This window comes from Pongo abelii, chromosome 19 (assembly GCF_028885655.2).
Source record: "Pongo abelii isolate AG06213 chromosome 19, NHGRI_mPonAbe1-v2.0_pri, whole genome shotgun sequence".
NCBI classification, from domain to species: Eukaryota; Metazoa; Chordata; class Mammalia; order Primates; family Hominidae; genus Pongo; species Pongo abelii.
The window spans coordinates 53,886,327-53,907,488 of NC_072004.2; the positions used below are offsets into that span (position 1 = coordinate 53,886,327).

Below are 21,162 nucleotides of genomic sequence, written 5' to 3' on the forward strand. Positions count from 1 at the left end.
CATACCTTCAATGATCTCTTAACCAGAAAGATTGTATACTTTGAAAAACTTGGGGTGGGTATGGTGGTTCACTCCTGTAATTGCAGCACTTTGGGAGGCTGAGACAGGAGAACTACTTGAGCCTAGGAGTTTAATACCAGCCTGGGCAACATAGCAGGACCTGTCTCTACAAAAAATACAAAATTAGCCAGGCGTGGTGGCACATGCCTGTAGTCCCAGCTACTTGGGAGGCTGAGGAAAGAGAATCACCTGAGTCTGCGCAGTCAAGGCTGCAGTGAGCCATGCTTGCACCACAGTACTCCAGCCTGCATGACAGAGCGAGATGCTATCTCAAAATTAAAAATAATAATAATAATAATAATAATAAAAGAAAAATGTATAGCTACCTCCTTATGATTCATCTTTCTGGTCATACTGCCTTACTTATTAGGAAGGGCTTTTATTTATTTATTTTCTTTTAAAAAAATTCTCCTGGTCAGTCTTATTACAAGGAAGCTCTTTTAAAAAGACAATAATGAAGAAACTAGCAAATTATGATGGCTTTTGCAACTTATTCTCTATATGTCTATGTACTGCTCTATAATGAGTTATAATAATCTACAACCCACTTTCCTATTTCCCACGTCACGATTTTGAGAAACTTCAGCAAGCACCCATCTTTCAGATGGGTAATGTAGTTTTTTTTGTTTTTTTTTAAATAATATACGGTTTTGCAGCCTAGATACAACAACTCTGGCTACTATATGATGGAAAAGATGTAGAAGGACTGGTACTACCACCCTCTGTTGCTGTCATTTACCTTAAACATACCTGGAAAAGGAGGTTCAGAAACTCATTGGCAAGAACATTTTTCACACTCCAGATCTGATAGTCTTCCAGAGTAAGATGACCGAACTGAAACAGAGACACTCGTGTTAGGAATATCTTCTTTTTTTCTTTTTTTCTTTTTTTTTTTGAGACAGAGTCTCACACTGTTGCCTGGGCTGGAGTGCAATGGCACGATCTTGGCTCACTGAAACCTCGGCCTCCTGGGTGCAAGTGATTCTCCTGCCTCAGTCTCCCAAGTAGCTGAAATTACAGGTGCCCGCCACCATGCCTGGCTAAGTTTTTGTATTTTTCAGTAGAAACGGGGTTTCACTATGTTGGCCAGGCTGGTCTTGAACTCCTGACCTCGTGATCCATCTGCCTTGGCCTCCCAAAGTGCCAGGATTACAGGCACCTGCCATGATCTAAATGTTGACTAACACAGAAAAGCAATTTCTTCCTCTTTACTTTCCTAACTCCTCTACAATGCAGAAGGTAAACTAGTTCAAGTTCATTCCTGTATGTTTCCCTAAATGCATTCAATAGCAAAATTTTACAATTTGTGGTAATGCAAACATATATGGTTTAATCATATATGGTTGGTAAAATTCACTAAATATCTGTGAATTTTATCAACACAGTAAGAAATACTGCCCATTTTCTTTAAAAGGTTTAGATAACTAAATCAACAAAGATGTTCTAGTAACATTATTTGTCCTCACTTCCTTTTATGCCTCAAATATATTGGTGGCAGTCTGCACTAATAACAAGGAAAATATATACACATATTGTTCTCTAAAGAGAAAAAAATATTGACTTGCAGAATCACCGAAGTGTATAGATCAACTGTCTTATAATCAAACAACAGACATGTGAGAGATTTAATAGAAAAATCACTGGGCATGGTGGCATGTGCCTGTAGTCCCAGCTTCTCCAGAGGCTGAGGCAAGAGGATCACTTGAGCCCAGGAGCATGAGTCCAGCCTGGGCAACATAGCAAGACACCATCTCTTTGAAAAAAAATAATAAACAAAATCCTCCAAATCAGAGTAGAGAAATAAGCTAAAGGGAAAGGAAGAAAAACAAAAACTCATTTTTGTTTTTTCAAAAAAGTTCACATTCAAAAAGTAGAAGGCAGGGAGAGAGGTAGGCAAATCACTAGATTATGACTAACACTGAATCACAGAATCTTTCTTATCATGATCACTTTTCAAAAAATTGTCCTGTTCACTTACAGCAGAGGAAGTGCTGTGATAAGGTTTTTGTTTTTTTTCCACCCAAATCAGTACAGCAGAGGTCCTTGAATAATGTTTCATTCAATATCATTTTATTATAATGTTAATGGGGAAAAAAATGGATTCCCAGCTGGGGCCACTATCTGTGTGGAGTTTGCATATTCTTTCCATGTCTGCATGAATTTTCTCCAGGTACTCCGGTTTCCTCCCACATCCCAAAGACATACACGTTAGGTTAACAGGAGTGTTCAAATTGTCCCACTACAGTGTGGTATCTGTTGCTGTGAGGAGAGGAACATCAATGCCTGCACCACGGCAACAGAAGAACCTCAAAGGCTATGTAAGATCTGCCAATCTCCCAAATCAAGTATACAAAAAATTGGTGAAGAGAGGGTTTGAATTCACACTTATAGGTGAATTCTGGATTGGGCCAGTCAACATTAATCAACTTATTATTCCTCACAGATTTGTATTCTCCAGAGTATCCAGGTCCTTCCCATAGAATAAAAGACACTGACCAACAATGTGATTTCATCATTCTAAGAAATATATTGATAAGAACACACATGCAGAACTTGAAAGATGTTACTAATAATGAAGAACTACAGAAGCAGAAAACTGGCAGCTGTGACATAATGGAGTTGATAACGTTACCAAGCAAAGGAGGCTTGCTGCCTGATGAGATAGAAGCCAATACTATGATGTTGGGTTTTTGAGAAAAGCAAAGGTTTTCATTACAGGTCAACCAAAAAGGAGATGGGAGTCCAGCTCAAGTCTGTCTCCCTGTGCTAGTTTTAAGGCAATAATTTTATTAAAAAAGCCTTATAGGGTGGATTCTGAGATTGGCAGGTGACTGGTAGAAGGAGAGGACTGGAAAGTCCTTGGGCATGCACAGTTATTTCTTCATGTTACTTCATGGATCACATGTGCAAATTGGGGGGAGTCAGTATGAAACACACAATGGGAATTAGCAAGCTCGTTCTGTGTAAACTCTAGCTAGCCATATTGGTTCTAGCCAATTCAGCCAGTTTTTAAAATCTCACAGTGGAGAGAGAGTTAGCATTTCAGCAAGTTGTTATTTATTTTATTTTGTTTTCTAAAAAAGACACAGGGTCTCACTCTATCACCCAGGCTGGAGTGCAGTGGTGAGATCACAGCTCACTGCAGTCCCAGACTCCTAGGTTCAAGGGATCCTCCAGCCTCAGCCTCCTGACTACAGGCACAGGTTACCAAAACTGGCTTAAAAAAAGAGAAAAACACAGAAACACAAGGTCTAGTTATGTTGCCTAGGCTGGTCTTGAACTCCTGGCCTTAGGCAATCCTCCTACCTTGGCCTCCCAAAGTGCTGGGATTACACAGGCAAGAGCCACCACACAGGCCAGCTTTTTGGTGTTTTTTTTCCTTCAATCTGCTATTCTGCAAACTCAAGGAGTTCTGTTGGTTATCGGTTTCTTACTCTTTGGGGAACAGTTTCAGTTTCAGCTTTTTACTAAGTTGTTTTTTTTCTTAGCTGCTATCCTGTAAGCCCAAGAATATAGTCATTGGTTTCCTTAACTCTTTAGGGCACAATTTCAATAACAGAATAAATGGCAGCTTACTAAGAGTCTTCCTCTGGCACAAATGGAAGAAGAAAAAAGGGAGCAAGTAGATAAGATGAAGAAGATGGAGATCAAGACAGAGCAGGTATTTGAGATGAAGGCGAGTAAGTAGTTCAAAACCTGAGGGACTCTGAAGTTGAGCTCCAACAGTGCCATGAAATGATGCAAATGAAAAACATGAAATGATGCAAATGATAAATGAACATTACGTTCATTTAATGCAAATAAAAAACAATTTGGAAGCACAGGAAAAAGAATTAAGAGAAAAACTGTTGTCAGTTTGAGGATGAGTAAGCAAACTGGGAAGCTCAACAATGTATTTTAGAACATCAGAACTCTTCAAGAACCTTGGCAAAGATCAAGAAGAAAGGGAAGGTCTTTTAAACTCTCTACTGACCAAGAGTTACATATTAGTTGCCAATATGCCATTATAGACATCAGTGTTTGTTGGATCCCTTTGACCAGTCTGCATCAGCCACTATGATGGATTTAACAGCATGACAAAAATGACTTTGTTGTTGATCCTGATGGAGATTAAGATGCCTTGAATTGTAGGGTGTTGTATATTTAGAAAGTAATAGCTCTAAGTACTTTTCCTACATTTTCTTTTCCTTTTTAAAAAATTAAACAGATATCTTCAATTTAATGCAGGAGAATACTTCGCTGTTGTACAGTCTTATTCTGGCAGTTTGAATGTTTACAGGACATTCCAAAATGAAATGACTCTGGAAGGTTTTGATTGAAGATAAATTGCCATAATATGAGGCAAACCATGCTTCTCTATGATAACTATAATGCAAAAGTTCCATCTGATGCAGCATATACAATAAGGTAAATTAGTCTAACACAGGTGACCCTATTTTTTGACCCTTCAATTCTTTAAAAATACACATGGGAAAAAAAACCCTATATGCTTACAGTGCACCTAGAACTACTTTTTTACACAATCCTTTAAATATATATTATTCTTATTTAGTGGCCCCTTTAGCCAGAATCTCATTATTGCTTCATTTTTGTAATAACACTTAAATTTAGGTATTTTCCACATATTGGCCCTGCTAAAATAGAATATAGCATCTTTCACATGGTAGGAACCAGCAAGGAAGCTTTCCTTTAGCTCCCTTTATACATTTTATGATAAGTAGCAGGAGGAAGATGCATTTACAGATCATTTCTAGGCAACACTGAGAAGATAAAGACCAACCTGCGGTCTCTTTAGTTTACTAGAAATAGGAATCATGGCCTTTTAAAGAGAAGAAGTCACTATTTTGCACTGAGCTGTATTCATATATAGCATATATGCCCTTTTTGTTTGTATTGTAAACAATTCACGTAACAATGTTGTGATGTAAAAAAACAAAAAAATGAAAAAATAATAAATTGTCCCAGTATGACTGAGTGTGGATATACGTGTGAGTGCGCCCTTCAATGGGATGGAGGCTTGTCCAAGGTTGGTTCCTGTCTTGTACCCTGAGCTGCAGGGATAGGCTCTGGCCAGCCACTAACCTGAACTGGAATAAGTGGGTTGGAAATGAATGCAAATTACCATAAAATAACAAGTATGCAATGATCATACAAATGCATGATAATAAATGATATGCTGAGAAAGTACTCAATGAGCCTCCCATATTTGTTATTGTTAGTTTTTGAACTGCAAGGTGGTAGGAGGTGTTCCTTATAATTTTCTTCTTGCAAATTTATCCCTTGATTTAACCCATCACTACTATGACTGCTGCTGTCACTCACTAATTCACCAAAAACTGGGTAAATAATTATCTTGTTTTTATCAATCTTTCTTAGATCTGTTTATAGTTCACATTTATTTCCAAGCTTAATATTAGAAGTGCTCGGGGTCTTTATTTAGAAGTTTGGTGATATTTTTGTGACTAGAAATATGCTGTAGGAACTTAACTTGTTTGCCTATGGTAAAATTAGTTTCGTTCTATACCCTTTCACTTAAAGTTGCAGTTTCCAAGAACCTAAAGACAACATTAAGTGAGTACTAACTGTACAAGAAGTTAAAGGCATCTGGAACTGTAATACATTATCAACAAAAGGATCTTTGACTTAAGAGACCTGTTGTTCATATTACAATGCTATCAGAACCGTCAATTACTTGATAACCATCTGTCATTAGTATTCCTCTTGCCTTTGAAAATGACTTTTTGGCTATAGCAATATGGTTTTAAGATACAGGAATAGGCCGGGTACGGTGGCTCACGCCTGTAATCCCAGCACTTTGGGAGGCCGAGGCAGGTGGATCACCTGAGGTCAGGAGTTCGAGACCAGCCTGGCCAACATGGTGAAACCTAGTCTCTACTAAAAATACAAAAAAATTAGCTGGGTGTGGTGGCGGGCGCCTGTAATCCCAGCTATTCCGGAGGCTGAGGCACGAGAATCATTTGAACCCAGGAGGCGGAGGTTGCAGTGAGCCAAAATTGCGCTATTACACTCCAGCCTGGGTGACAAGAGCAAGACTTTAAAAAAAAAAAAAAAAAAAAAAGATACAGGAATAAATCACAGCATAATCATGATGGAATACTATGCAGAGGATAAAAAGACTAAGTTAGTCTATATATAATTTTCTATCTAGCATATGAAAGATGCTTAGTAAACATTTTACTAAGTTTATGAAGTAAACATTTATTTACTAAGCATCTTTCATATGCTAGATAGAAAATTATATACAGATTTAGTAAAATTCAGAAAAAAATTATTGCATAATGGCTTATACAGTATTATTCAATTTTTAAATATAGAACACACACAATACATATAAATTTCTCCTACACTTGATAGTAGTCAGAATAGTATATCTTCCCCTCTAACATCCATTGAGAATAACTAAAATTTTAATTCTTAAAACAAAAAAAAAAACCCAGAAGAACTGCAAGCTCTGCCACATCAGGGGTAGAATAGAAGACATTATTACTGTATAGGACTGTACAGTAAAACATCCTGTATAGTCTTAGAACTGCAAATATTCTGATGTGGCTGGAATAACAGATTCATATATTGAAGGCTGTAGACCTGGATTGGAGCCGTATCTTGAAGGGCCTTGGGTACAAAACTCAGGAGTTGAACTTTATACCAAATGATGGAGAAACCTCCAAAGATTCAAGTAGAACAGAGCAAGTGATCAGCTGACACTGTTTTGAAAATCAGGGCCACATTTAAATGGAGGACATTTACAAATAAGTCATATAAGTTGGGCATGGTGGCTCACGCCTGTAATCCCAGCACTTTGGGAGGCCACAGTGGGCGGATCACCTGAGGTCAGGAGTTCGAGACCACCTTTCAACTTTTTACTTCTGTTAACCATAATTAACTAATTATTAAAGTGCCACATCCCAGCAGAAATCTTCTGGACTTTCGAAGTTCAATTTACATGATTCCCTTTCTATCCTCCCACCATAATACTTGGTGCTAACCTTTTTTTTTTCCAGACAAGTTCTCATTCTGTTGCTCAGGCTGTAGTGCAGTGGTATAATCATGGCTCACTGCAGCCTTGACCTCCCATGCTCAAATGATCCTCTTGCCTCAGCCTCCCTTGTAGCTGGAACTATAGACATGTGCTACTATGCCTGGCTACGTTTTTTCTTTTTTTTAGAGATAGAGTCTCGTTATGTTACCCAGGCTGGTTGAGAGCTCCTGGGCTCAAGTGATTCTCCCACCTCAGCCTTCCAAAGTGCTGTGATTACAGATGAGAACCACCATGCCCAGCCTCAACTTCTAACATAGCCCTCATCACACTTGTCTATCTTTACCTGTATACTACAAACTCCATCTTACATAAAAGGCGACAGCAAAAATACCTACATACTTATGAAACACTTAGAAAAAAGGTGTTCAAAATGTTATCTCTACACAAGGCATTTTCTAACAGAAACTTTTCCTGGTTTTTGTTCTCATACACACCAAATAGAAGTCGATACCTTAGTTTCTGGCAGAGAGGAGAAAGAAGGGGACTGAATTGTTGAAGCTCTAGCCTGAAACTCATTTCTATTGTTTGTTTCTATTGAGAATCAGTTAATAGGGCCATTAACAATTTCTTCTGAAATTGTGATTGAAGAAAGAAAAAAAACTGATGTTCTTTATTTATTCTAAACCTCTATTTAATAACACCATTGTGGTGTAGATCCTACCAGTCTGCTACTTGGTACATGTCAATGCTTCAGTAGAAAGACTCAAATTTAAGCAAATGTGTCTCATACAGGTAATTTATTTTCAATTTCACAGGGACACATAGACATCATAGTAATATAAGCTATAGGAGTAAATCTATTATGATAACATTACTAATAAATGTTACCAAACTAAATAAGTCAAGGATTTTTTTTTAATTTATAAAGTACATGTTTATTTTTGCTGTTACATGCTTATTCTGGCTACCACTAAAGGACACAGGTGAGGTCCTTACCACAACCATTTAAAAAAATTTTTTAGGCCAGCACAGTGGCTCATGCCTGTAATCCCAGCACTTTGGGAGGCTGAGGCAGGACTGCTTGAGCCCAGGAGTTTGCAACCAGCCTGGGAAACATGGCGAGACCTCGTCTCTACAAAAAAAAAAAAAAAAAAAAAAAAATTAGCTGGGCATGGTGGTGCACACCTATAGTCTCAGCTACTCGCAAGGCTGAGGCAGGAGGATTGCTTGTACCCAGGAGGTCGAGGCTGCAGTGAGCCAAGATCCCACCACTGCATTCTAGCCTGGGCAATAGAGCAAGAGCCTGTCTCCAAACAAACAAACAGACCAAAAAAAAACAAAAGAAGAAATTTCTTAAAAGAATAGATGTACGGCCAGGCGCAGTGGCTCACGCCTGTAATCCCAGCACTTTGGGAGGCCAAGGCAGGCAGATCACTGGAGGCCAGGGGTTTGAGACCAGCCTGGCCAACATAACGAAACCCCATCTCTACTCTAAAAATACAAAAAAATTAGCCGACATGGTGGTACACACCTGCAGTCCCAGCTACTTTGGAGGCTGAGGCAAGAAAATCACTTGAAGCCAGGAGGCAGAGGTGGCAGTGAGCTGAGATCCTGCCAGTGCACTCCAGCCTGGGTGACAGAGCAAGACTCTGTCAAAAAAAAAAAAAAAAGAGAGAGAGAGAGAGAATACATGTACTGCCAGATTAAGAGGAAAAAAATATTTCCATCATCTCAGATATCCTTATGGTTGTTCCCAATTAATCTGCACACCCCTGAAATCACTATTCCAACTTCTATCACTATTTGTTAGTTTTGCTTCTGTGTTCTTCAACTTCATATAAATGGAATCATACAGTATATATTCTTTTTTGTTTGACTTCTTTTGCTCAATATAAGGTTAGCCTTACCACAACTTAGTCAAATAGAAGAAATACAGATGATAGGCTATAGTTGTCAAGGGCTGTGTCTACATAATTCTTATAAAATGCCTAGCTTATAATAAATGTTTTCACATACAGTTTCAGAGTTGCTTAAAGATGGAATGGCTCTCTTTGGAGATAACTTGTAGGTGTTTTACCCACAGGTCCAGATAAGTACTTGGTAGGGAGGATGCCGAAGAGATTCAAGCATGTATATAAGCGATACATCCCAAATGGAGTACATGATATTTTTAGAAAAAGATTAATTAGTTCTATCTAGACTCACCTTTGTGGTGTCATGTGCATTCAATATGCCTTCTACAATGTCAGAGAGATCCATATGTAATTCCTTTAAAAACAACCCAAAGGAGTAATTAGAAAACAGTGAATATACTTTTCATTTTGTTATTCAATGGCTAAAGTATATTGAGCAAGATTTGTTTTGTTTTTCTTGTAGAGATGGGGTCTCCTTATGTTGCCCAGGATTATCTCAAACTCCTGGGCTAAAGTGATCCTCCAGCCCTGGCCTCCCAAAGTGCGGAGATTCCAGGTGAGAACTACTGCGCCCGGCCTTGCTCAAGTATTTTTATAATTACCATAGATAGATTCTCATATATGATTAAAAATTAAGATAACTTTCCTATGGTTTCATTCTTATTTTACATAGTTCAGTTTAAGATTTTCTAAGCCAAACTCTCTTCCCAATTTTGCATCTTCAGCTATAAATATTTTGAGTGGCATAATATAGTAACTAAAAGCAGTAACAAATTATTTTATGCTTTTAAAGAAAATGATTCCCTCCAATTTCCCGTTGGAAGTTTGTATGCAACAAGTCATACACAATCATAACTTACAGGAATATCATCAGTGCGGTTGTCCTTCCAGACTTCTAAAAGTGCAAACACCATGTCTCTCAGTTCAACCCTGGAGAGAACTCCGTCACGGTCAACATCAAATACCTTGAAGCAAACTAATGAAAAGAAACTCTTAGGGAGGAAAATTATTTTTGTATTCTGAAGTATAATATATTTTACTACAAGTTGCCCTTGTATAATTACTTAGTTTTTTAAGCAAGTATATGCATTCTGGAACAGTTCTCATCTGTAATAAACTATATTATGTCATTATAGTCCTCAGAACTTGTAGGACTTCCTGCATATCATGACTCTATATCTCTAAATCATTATTCAGATATAAGACCCTACCCTTCAGCCAAATCTAAAGCTAAATGCCTTACAAACTGACAAGAAAGGGCGAAGTTACTATACAATAAATATTACAATACCTTATAAGTTTTTAAGAAGTAATGCAAGCCCCTAGGTTAATTTCTAATATTCAAAATTGATCATTGCAGAGTTGTTTCTTGTTCTTTGTTTTGTTTGTTGGAGATGGAGTCTTGCTCTGTCGCCCAGGCTAGAGTGCAGTGGCATGATCTCGGTTCACTGCAACCTCTGCCTCCCGAGTTCAAATAATTCTCCTGCCTCAGCCTCCCAAGTAGCTGGGATTACAGGAGCACACCACAACACCCAGGTAATTTTTTTTTTTTTTTTTTTTGAGATGGAGTCTCACTCTGTTGCCCAGGCTGGAGTGCAGTAGGATGATCTCGGGTCACTGCAACCTCTGCCTCCTGGGTTCAAGCAATTCTCCTGCCTCAGCCTCTGAGAAGCTAGGACTATAGGCACGCGCCACCATGCCTGGCTAATTTTTTGTATTTTTAGTAGAGACGGGGTTTCACTGTGTTAGCCAGGATGGTCTTGATCTTCTGACCTTGTGATCAGCCCATCTCAGCCTCCCAAAGTGCTGGGATTACAGGCATGAGCCACTGTGCCCGGCCAATTTTTGTATTTTTAGTAGAGACAGGATTTCACCACGTTGGCCAGGCTGGTCTCAAACTCCTCACCTCAAGTGATCCACCGGCCTCGGCCTCCCAAAGTGCTAAGATTACAGGAATGATCCACGGCGCCAGGCCAGCAGAGTTGTTTGCTTGCTTAAAATATCCTATTTACGGCTGGGCATGGTGGCTCACGCCTGCAATCCCAGTACTTTGGGAGGCCGAGGCGGGCGAATCACGAGGTCAGGAGTTCGAGACAAGCCTGGCCAACATGGTGAAATCCCGTCTCTACTAAAAATGAGATTGCAGTGAGCCAAGATCGTGCCCCTGCACTCCAGCCCAAGCAACAGTGCGAGACTTTGTCTCAAAAAAAAAAAAAAAAAAAAATCCTATTTATATCAAGAATCATAAGCTGATATAAAGACAGTACACTTCCATGTTACCTTTCCAGTATAACTAATGTACATTCAATCTTCTTTTGTCAAAAACAATTTTAACTCTTTTTTTTTCTTTTTTTTTGAGATGGCATCTCGCTCTGTCACCCAGGCTGGAGTGCAGTTCTCAGCTCACTGCAACCTCCGCCTCCTGGGTTCAAGCGATTCTCCTGCCTCAGCCTTCTGGGTAGCTGGGACTATAGGCATCCACCACCACGCCCGGCTAACTTTTGCATTTCTAGTAGAGACAGGGTTTCACCATATTGGCCAGGCTGATCTTGAACTCCTGACCTTGTGATCCGCCTGCCTCGGCCTCCCAAAGTGCTGGGATTATAGGTGTGAGCCACCGCGCCAGGCCTTTTTTTTTTTTTGAGACAGAGTCTTGCTGTCTCCCAGGCTGGAGTGCAATGGCACAGTCTTGGCTCACTGCAACCTCCACCTCCCAGGTTCAAGCAATTCTCCTGCCTCAGCCTCCCAAGTACCTGGGATTACAGATGCCTGCCACTGCACCCAGTTAATTTTTGTATTTTTAGTAGAGACTGGGTTTCGCCATGTTGACCAGGCTGGTCTGGAACTCCTGACCTCAGGTGATCCACCTGCCTCGGCCTCCCAAAGTGCTGGGATTACAGGCGTGAGCAACCATGCCCAGCCAACAATTTTAACTCTTTAATGAAATTCAAACACAACATGCTAAGAATTAGAACACCAGTGCTTTGCTATTTAACTCCAAATGAATCATTCTAGTTTAACTTCCATTAATTCATCAGCAAAAAAAGAAATTAAAACAAAATTTTTTTAAGACAACAATTAACTTCAATGGAAATGCAGAGCTGGGCATGGAGGCTCATGTCTATAACCCCAACACTTTGGGAGGCTGAGGTGGGCGGATCATTTAAGGCCAGAGGTTCGAGACTAGCCTGGGCAACATTGTGTTGCCCAGACACTATCTCTATTAAAAAAAAAATTAGCCAGGCATGGTGGTACATGCCTGTAGTCCCAGCTACCTAGGAGGCTAGGATGGGAGGATCCATTGAGCCCAGAAGTTCAGGGTTACAGTGAGCTACGATCACACCACTGCACTGGACTCCAACTTGGGCAACAGAACAAGACCCTGTCTCAAAAAAAAAAAAAAAAAGATTTTAGCTTCCTCATCTAACAGTAAATTGTAATGGAAACAACCAAGCCAGTTTGAAATAGTGGTATAACAACAGGGAATAAAAAAAGAGATTTGAATTTTTAGTTCAAAAATTATTTCATATACCTTCATAATAGAATTATGACTATTAAATCAATTGAGCGCATCATAGTACAACAGTACTAAATACGATAAAAATATTGAACACTACACCCAAAATACGCAACATTTGGGAAGATTTATTTTAGAAAGACGTAGAGATAATGACCCCAGTAAACACATTTGAGTTAGGTTCCAATTAAATGTAAATGCCTGCATTTTTACAAATATGGTTAAGATTTAATAATGGAATGTATTTATGCTTACAAATTATGCTACAACATTTTAGTTAGGTTAAAAAAGATCATTTTAGTATTCAATAAAATTAGTTTTGACCATAAATTTTCTTTTGCCAATGAAATATTAATCTGTGCCAGTGGATGGAAAATGAGTTATGCCTCAACTTATGTAAGACACAAAATTCTACCAGAAAAATATTTCCTAAATGTTTAAAATTTTCGATTACATCATAGCTGATCTGATTCATTTATCATGAATTACAAATTCTTCAGGAAAATCAACCCCATTGTTAATAGCAAAGATCCCAAACTATTCCATAGTAAAAAAGAAGAGGTGATTGATTCCTTAGAGTGACCTCAGTAAAACCCTAATGAGATTAATATTTGCTAATCTGACAAAGTTATAAAAATTCAAGCCTTAATCCATAGATAATTTTACATTGATGAAAACTGATTTTCTCTCTACATAGTTTGCAATTTTTTGACAATGCTTAACACACTTACATTTTTGTCTTTCAGCCAGGGGTCCCCTGCAACAGGCTGATAACCCACAGGATATCTCCTTAAAATCTATGTGATTGTCACGATTTTCATCAAAAGCATTAAACAAACCTGTAAAATAGGAAGAGACGCCATAAATCACAGCGAAGCTTCCTAATGTTAATAATGACATGTTTACAAAAGGAGGAATGACTCTTTCCCATAAACTGACTGAATTTTTTTTTTAAGTTTATTAGTAGTTCCTAATGTTTCAGGAAGTATCTCTTTCCTCTTGGTATAATTATAACTGAAACTTGTGATCATGGCAGAAAATACATTACAATCCTTTAGTGTTTGGTTATGTCCATCTATATTTATCTTACATCATTTTTAATGGCTAAAATGACTATATATTTTTGAAGTCAATAAATAAAAATTAAAAACCAAAAAAAGGTCAGAAATTACAACAATTATCCTTACTTAGAAAGACTAAGAAGAAAAAGGGAAAAAAGAAAGAAAAACTGAACTGCTTATTAAATGAATACTCAAAGATACACTATGGTATCATTGATAAGCTCCCATAAAGCTCTTTCATGAGGCAAAGGAAGATACACTATGCAACATAAGAGAAAGAAATTCTCTACTACAGTGTCTCTTTGTACTGTTTAATCTTTTATACATGAATATTTTAAATTTCACAAAGGAAATTTATAATCTAATCCTGTGGTTTTCAAACATTTTGTAAAAAAAAGAAATGAAATAATTTTGTTTTCAAATGAAATGATACATCGATCCCAATTCTAAAAAGGTAAAAACACAATGCACTGTTGTTGAAGTAGGTAGAAACCCAGAGCCCTATCTGCCCTGGCTCCCCTGACAAGTACTTCCGAAGTACTCTAGAAATTTGAAGAATACAGATAGTATATTCCAAGAATCTAACGCAGTGCCCTCAGTTTAGGGATCAGAAAACTACAGCTCAGAGAAGATTACATGATTTGCCAAACATAAGTTTTAAAAGGTGAGAGCTGGAAGCAGAACCCAAGTATTCATATTCAAAATATGATTTTTATGATGTGTTCACAATTATTTTTTGTACTCTTTATTTTTAAAAAAGTAACAGCAGGCTGGGCGCAGTGGCTCACGCCTGTAATCCCAGCACTTTGGGAGGCTGAGGTGGGCGGATCACCTGAGATCAGGGGTTCAAGACCAGCCTGACCAATATGGAGAAACCCTGTCTCTACTAAAAACACAAAATTAGCTGGGCATGGTGGCACATTCCTGTAATCCCAGCTACTTAGGAGGCTGAGATAGGAGAATCGCTTGAACCCAGGAGGCACAGGTTGCAGTGAGCCGAGATGGCGCCATTGCACTCCAGCCTGGGCAACAAGAGCGAAACTCTGCCTCAAAAAAAAAAAAAAAAAAGTAACAGCACTAAGTTTAGAGCTAGAGAGCACCTCAGAGATGGTCTAGTCCAATAGTTTCTTTATCTTTTTTTGGAGGGGAGAATACAGCAATGGAATCTTCTTATGTAAAAGAAAAAAAGTAGAGGCACCCTACTGGAGGAAGAGACAAGGTCATGTGTGGAAACATGGAGCTCTGCCCATTCAGTGGCCACCACATGACTCCAGGCACTAGCTACTAATGCACCTTACTGGAACACAGTATCACGACCACTGCCTTGGTCAAACACAGTTTATACATGAGCATGCTCGGGTGCAGAGAGCTAAACTGATTTATGCAAGGTTATAACAGGTAGAATATCAAGCTCAAACTATAATATTAATTCCCATTTGTTTTTCCCCACTCCATTAAACCTGCAAACATATGAGAAGATGGTTTCTTAGAGTTAAAATGTATTGGTTACAAATATGAGATGGGCTAAGGTATGTTTACCAGTGAACACATGTAGAAAATGGAATGATTCCTACCTTCACTTAGAGATGGACGAATAGGTGGTGAAACCAATGGGCCAAATGTCTCTAAATCAAATCGTCCAGTCCGGGATTGAGCCTTCAATAACCAATAGCGTTTCTCAAGATCAATGATGTCTGATTCCTCCACTAAGGGTCAAATCAAAAAAGATTATAAAACCTCAGAATTCTCTTCTCAAGAGTTCAGTTCATCCTGATAATATATCTTCCACAGATATATTTTAGTTTCACAATTCAATTGCTAAAAAATAATCACGACCAAAAACAAAACTGAAATTTATTATATCCAAAATGGTAGGAAAATTAAACCAAAATAAACAAAATGAGGCTTTAAAACAGAAAAAAGAAATCTACAATTCCCCATTTAAGTAGGCTGTTAAATCCAACATTTAAAATAAAAATTAAGCTATTTCTTTTGGGTTTCCCACACCACTTTTACCTGTAGATTTTTTTTCTTTTTTTTTTTTTTTTTTTAAGAGACAAGGTTTTGCTCTGTCACTCCCAAGCTGGAGTGCAGTGACACAATCATAGTTCCCTGCAGCCTCAAATTCTTGGGCTCAAGCCATCTTCCCACCTCAGCCTCCCAAGTAGCTAGGACTACATGTGCACGCCACCACATCCAGCTAATTTTTAAAAAACTTTTTGTAGAGATGGGGTCTCGCTATGTTGGTCAGGCTGGTCTCAAACTCCTGGTCTCAAGCAGTCCTCTCACCTCTGCTTCCCAAAGTGTTGGGATTATAGGTGTGAGCCACCGTGCTCAGCCATTTTTGTTTATTTTCAATCTCTATCTTGGATTTAAAGTTTCTATGTCGCTTCTCTCCTGGCTAGACTGTAAACATCATAATGGCAGGACCTATGTCTGATTCATCCTGTCAATATAATTAATGACTTACACATTCAATACTTATTGAATAAATGAAAAAAGTCAGTGGTGACAGAGGAGATGGAGTAGGAGTCCCTATGTGATAGCAATAGCAAAGCCATGAAAGCATGAACACCTTTCTCTCCTCATTCCTCAGAATATACATCAAAAATCGCAAATAGGCTCTAAACCATTTTATCTGTGTTTGTTTTTCCTCCAAGGAACTAAAGTAAAAATTTAGAAAGCATACATAGGACATTTATTCTCAACTAAACACAGGAACCAAAGTGATCCTGTTAAAATATAAATCTAGAAATTTCAAATTCTGTCTATAATGGAGTAACTAGCACCAGACGTCACCTCCTACCACAAATGACTAGAAAACTGTATAAAATACATAAAACTATTTCTAGAAATTAGAGAATAAGCAGCATAGAACTGTGATCCTTGAGAGAGAGGAAACAAATAAGGTGAACCCTTTCATTGCCCTGGATTTTTTCCCCACAGTCACTTTCCAGACCTAAACAAGGGATGAGTACTGTAAGCAGAGAGATTTCACTGAGTTAAGAAGATAGGTTGGAGGTAAGGTAGCTGAAATTTGCAAAACAGAGTACTGGAGAGGAAAGAGTTATGCCAAGAAAGGGCTCCAGAAATCTGCACATGTGTCTTACTGAGTTTTGGCAGAATAGTAAGCTGTGTATACATGATGTGACATACAATGAGGCTGGGCTAGGTACAAATGCTGGGAAATTTGTTTTGCTTTGTGGTTGAGACAGAATCTCGCTCTGTCGCCCAGGCTGGAGTGCAGTGGCGTGATCTTGGCTCACTGCAACCTCTGCCACCCGCCTGGGTTCAAGAGATTCTCGTGTTTCAGCTTCTCAAGTAGCTGGGATAACGGGAATGCACCAGCATGCCTGGCTAATTTTTGTATTTTTAGTAGAGATGGAGTTTCGCCATATCACCCAGGCTGGTCTCAAACTCCTGGCCTCAAGTGATCTGTCTGCCTCGGCCTCCCAAAGTGTGGGGATTACTTACAGGTATGAGTCACCACACCCAGCCCAGATGCTAGGAAACTGTAAGCTAAAAAAGTCCTAGAGCTCATACAGGGCTGGGAGATGTCTGAGTTGTGACCAGCTGAAGTGGAAACACATTGTTGGACATTGGGAGCATTTGTGAACTCCAGAGGGTCTCTACTTAATAAACAGAGAAAAACTAACTCTAGAGTAAAGGCTACTCTAACCTTGTCCCAACAAAGCTTACAAACAATCCTGGAAAATATGGTGCTGATCCACAAGTAACTTAACTGCCTATCAAAATAAAACACAAGTTCCTTTTTTAAAGAGAGACAACAATCCAGATGCTCAGCTACATAACATCCACAATGTCTATCATCCAAAGAAAACATGAAAGTAGTAGAAAAATGTGACCCAAAATCAGGATTAAAAATCAGTCAATAGAGGGCTGGATGTGGTGGCTCATGCCTGTAATCCCAGCACTTTGGGAGGCCAAGGTGGGTGGATCACTTGAGGTCAGGAGTTCGAGACCAGCCTGGCCAATATGGTGAAACCCTCCAACCTCTACTAAAAATACAAAAATTAGCCGGGCGTGGTGGTGGGTGCCTGTAGTCCCAGCTACTCCGGAGGCTGAGGCAGGACAATCGCTTGAACCCAGGAGGCTGAGGCTGCAGTGAGCCGAGATTGCGCCACTGCACTCCAGCCTGGGGCAACAGAGCGAGACTCAGTCTCAAAAAAAAAAAAAAAAAAAAAAAAATTAGTCAATAGAAAAAGACCTAGAAACAACAGATGATGTAATTAACAGGCAAAGCTTTAAAATATCTATTGTAAGTATCTCAGGAATTAAAGAAAAACATGCATATACTAAGGAAAGAAATGGCAACTATAAAAAAGTATCAACTGGAACTACTAAAGATGAAGAATACAATCATTGAAATTTTAAAAAATTCCCTAGAGGACTTAACAGCTGACTATAAACTAGACAGGAAAGATTAGTGAACTTGAAGGACAGGCAACAGAAACTATCTAAATGATAGCATAAAGAGGAAAAAGGCTAAAAACGTATTAGAATTTTAGTGACCTATAAGATAATATCAAACATACATACAATTGGGATCCCAGAAAGGGATAGGCAGAAAAATATCTGAAAAAATAATGGCTGAAAACGTTCTAAAATTCATGAAAACTATATTCCCACAGATCCAGAGGTTCAATGAACCTTGTGTTAGAAAACTCAAAACCCTAACAAGGAAAGTCATAATCAAACTGGTGATAAAGAAAAAAATCGTAAAAGGAGCAAGATGGGGGAAAAACACATTACAAACAAAAGAACCAAGATAATAATTTATCTCCAGAAAAAAAACCCAGAAAGCAACAGGGAAGAAGTCCTGAAAAAGAAAACAAAATTGTCAACCTCCAATTCTGTATCATGTGAAAATATTCTTCAAAAATAAATTCAAAGTAAAGATTTTTTTTTTTTTGACAAACTAAGTGTTTTAGCAGAACCACACCAAAAGGACTATTAAAGAACATTCTTCAGACAGCAGGAAGACCAGTTAAGTATCTATGTAAACAGAATAAGGCTAACAATGTTACTTTTCTGCCTCAAAACCTTTCAATACTTCCCCATGATCCTGTGTGGCTTACTCCCACAACTCCTTCAGATCTTTACTCAAATGTCACATTCTCAGACCATCCAAACCACACCACCTTCAAAAATACTCCTCTATCCCTCTTCCCTGCTCTACTTTACTCCATAATACTTATCAACTCTAATATAAAATTTATTCATTTGTTTTGTTTATTGAGCATCTCCCCTAACTAGAACATAAGCTTGAGGGCAGAGTTTCTGGTATGTTTTGTTCCCTGTTACAGTCTAACACCAGAATAATATCAGGCACATTTTGAGCACTCAATAAATAAGTTTAATAAATAAATGAGAAGTATTGGCCAGGCGCGGTGGCTCACGCCTGTAATCCTAGCACTTTGGGAGGCCAGGGCAGGCAGATCACCTGAGGTCAGGAGTACAAGACCAGCCTAGACAACATGGTGAAACCCCATCTCTATTAAAAATACAAAAATTAGCGAGGTGTGGTGGCATGTGCCTGTAATCCCAGCTACTCAGGAGGCTGAGGCAGGAGAATCGCTTGAACCTGGGAGACAGAGGTTGCAGTGAGCCGAGATTGCACCACTGCACTCCAGCCTAGACAACAGAGCAAGACTCCATCTCAAAAACAAACAAACAAAAAAAAGAATTATTTGTTGAGCTGTTTTATACATACATACACACAAATACCCCCACACCCCTCTTAGGATAATGCTAACTGTGATAAAAGATAACAATTAGTACCAGACATGACCTTGGCATCTAGTAACTTTCATTTATTTATTTTTTTTCCTGTTAGGTCAGTTTAGCAAGGTAACTCTTGTTACCTGGAAAGATAAGAACAAAGTTCCCTAAATTTCCAGGGCCTTCAAAGCATTTGATATTTTTTTTTTCCAAGACGGAATCTCACTCTGTTGCCCAGACTGGAGTGCAGTGGTGTGATCTTAGCTCACTGTAACGTCTGCCTCCTAGGTTCTAGCGATTCTCCTGCCTCAGCCTCCTGAGTAGCTGGGATTACAGGCACCTGCCACCATGCCCGGCTAATTTTTTGTATTTTTAGTAGAGACCTTGTCTCTATTTAAAAAAAGAAAAGTATGGAGCAATAAAGATAAAATTTTCACAGAGGAATATACACTGTGTCATATAGGTTTGCTTTTTAAACTAAGTAACTAATTCACTAGATTGTAATCGCCTGATGGGTCAATGTTTGCAAAGGTCCAATTAATTTGGAATGGGATCTAATTTTTAAAATACATAATGGCTGGGCGTGGTGGCTCACACCTATAATCCCAGAACTTTGGGAGGTCGAGGTAAGAGGATTGCTTAAGTCTAGGGGTTTAGGACCAGCTTGGGCAACATAGTGAGACCCTGTTTCAACTTTTTTGTAATAAAATAAAATATATAAAACTCATACTAAAGAATGCTGTTTTCGTTTTTTAATGCTGAAGTATCTACTTCAAATATCCAGATAACTGAATTTATTTAAAAGGAGAGAGTATTTTAAAATTTTAGCAATAGGGAGAACAACAAAGGAATCTGATATATAAATTGAGATTCCTAAATAAGATATCTGTCTATTCCATTTATGATGCTAAAAAAAAGAAAAAGAAAAAGAAGCCTCTTTCATTCCTCCAGAGAAACACTAGCTTTTTCAAGTTCTAAACTCTTCCAAGTAGTAGATCAGCATACAAAAAATCTAACCCTGAAACAAAAGGAGGAAGATAGCAGTCTTGACGATAGAAACTGTTCTTATTTCTATACTTCTCAGTATTGAGAATATAATAGGTGTTCAATAAGTACTTCTGGTGAATTGGTGTTTACATAATACAGTAAATTGAAACACAGAAAAATCATATTAACTGTGATTCTTTTTTTTACTTTGAAAACTATGTTCATCAATCTTAAAAAACACAATTTCTTTGCTGAAGCAGAAATGTGGAAAGACAAGTAAAACATATTTACAAGAAAAAAATGATCAGATTGGTCATGGTCACCAATGAAAACCATCCTTTAGTGCTGACTTTCAAGTGTATGTGATCTGTTCATTTTCTGGATATAGACTGCACATTCCTCAATCAAACATTTGTCAAAAGCAAGCTAAAGTAGATTTTATATATATATATATTATTACCAAACATTTTACATGAATTAGCAGCTAAATTACTAGGAAGAGGGAGTTTAACTAACCTTATTTTCACTTACAGAAGTTTGAAGCAGTAATTTCAGTAGTTACTCTTTCTATTTGCAATGCATAAGTCACTATGAAAACTTATATTCTATTGGCTAAATAAGAATGAATTTATCACCCACCTATAGGTATAATTTTTTCTGGGTCACAACAGCAGTATACCATATTCCCAACATTCTAAGTAGTTCTTGGTCTGCACTTTGGGCCATCCTAATCAGGTCTCACCTCACCAAAGGCTCCAGCAGCAGACAACAACTCTTTAATGCCAGAAGTCAATCCTCATCAAAAAGGCCAGGCACAATATCCAAATATTTTCATACAGTAACACATTTCTTTAACACTTTTGAAAAACAACCTCCTCTCAG

The 21,162-nt window shown here is 38.3% G+C and overlaps 1 protein-coding gene across 3 annotated transcripts in view; it reads right to left on the reverse strand.

The window, feature by feature from the left end:
- Positions 1 to 21,162, reverse strand: part of USP32 (ubiquitin specific peptidase 32) — a 212,039-nt gene that overhangs the window by 77,099 nt on the left and 113,778 nt on the right. For all 3 annotated transcript variants that reach the window (XM_054536994.2, XM_063718751.1, XM_063718752.1), the window contains 5 exons: positions 15,126 to 15,257; positions 13,222 to 13,329; positions 9,834 to 9,949; positions 9,266 to 9,328; positions 811 to 894 (listed from right to left, as the gene is read on the reverse strand). In XM_054536994.2, the coding sequence (XP_054392969.2) occupies positions 811 to 894; positions 9,266 to 9,328; positions 9,834 to 9,949; positions 13,222 to 13,329; positions 15,126 to 15,257 (503 nt within the window). The remainder of the gene's footprint in view (positions 1 to 810; positions 895 to 9,265; positions 9,329 to 9,833; positions 9,950 to 13,221; positions 13,330 to 15,125; positions 15,258 to 21,162) is intronic.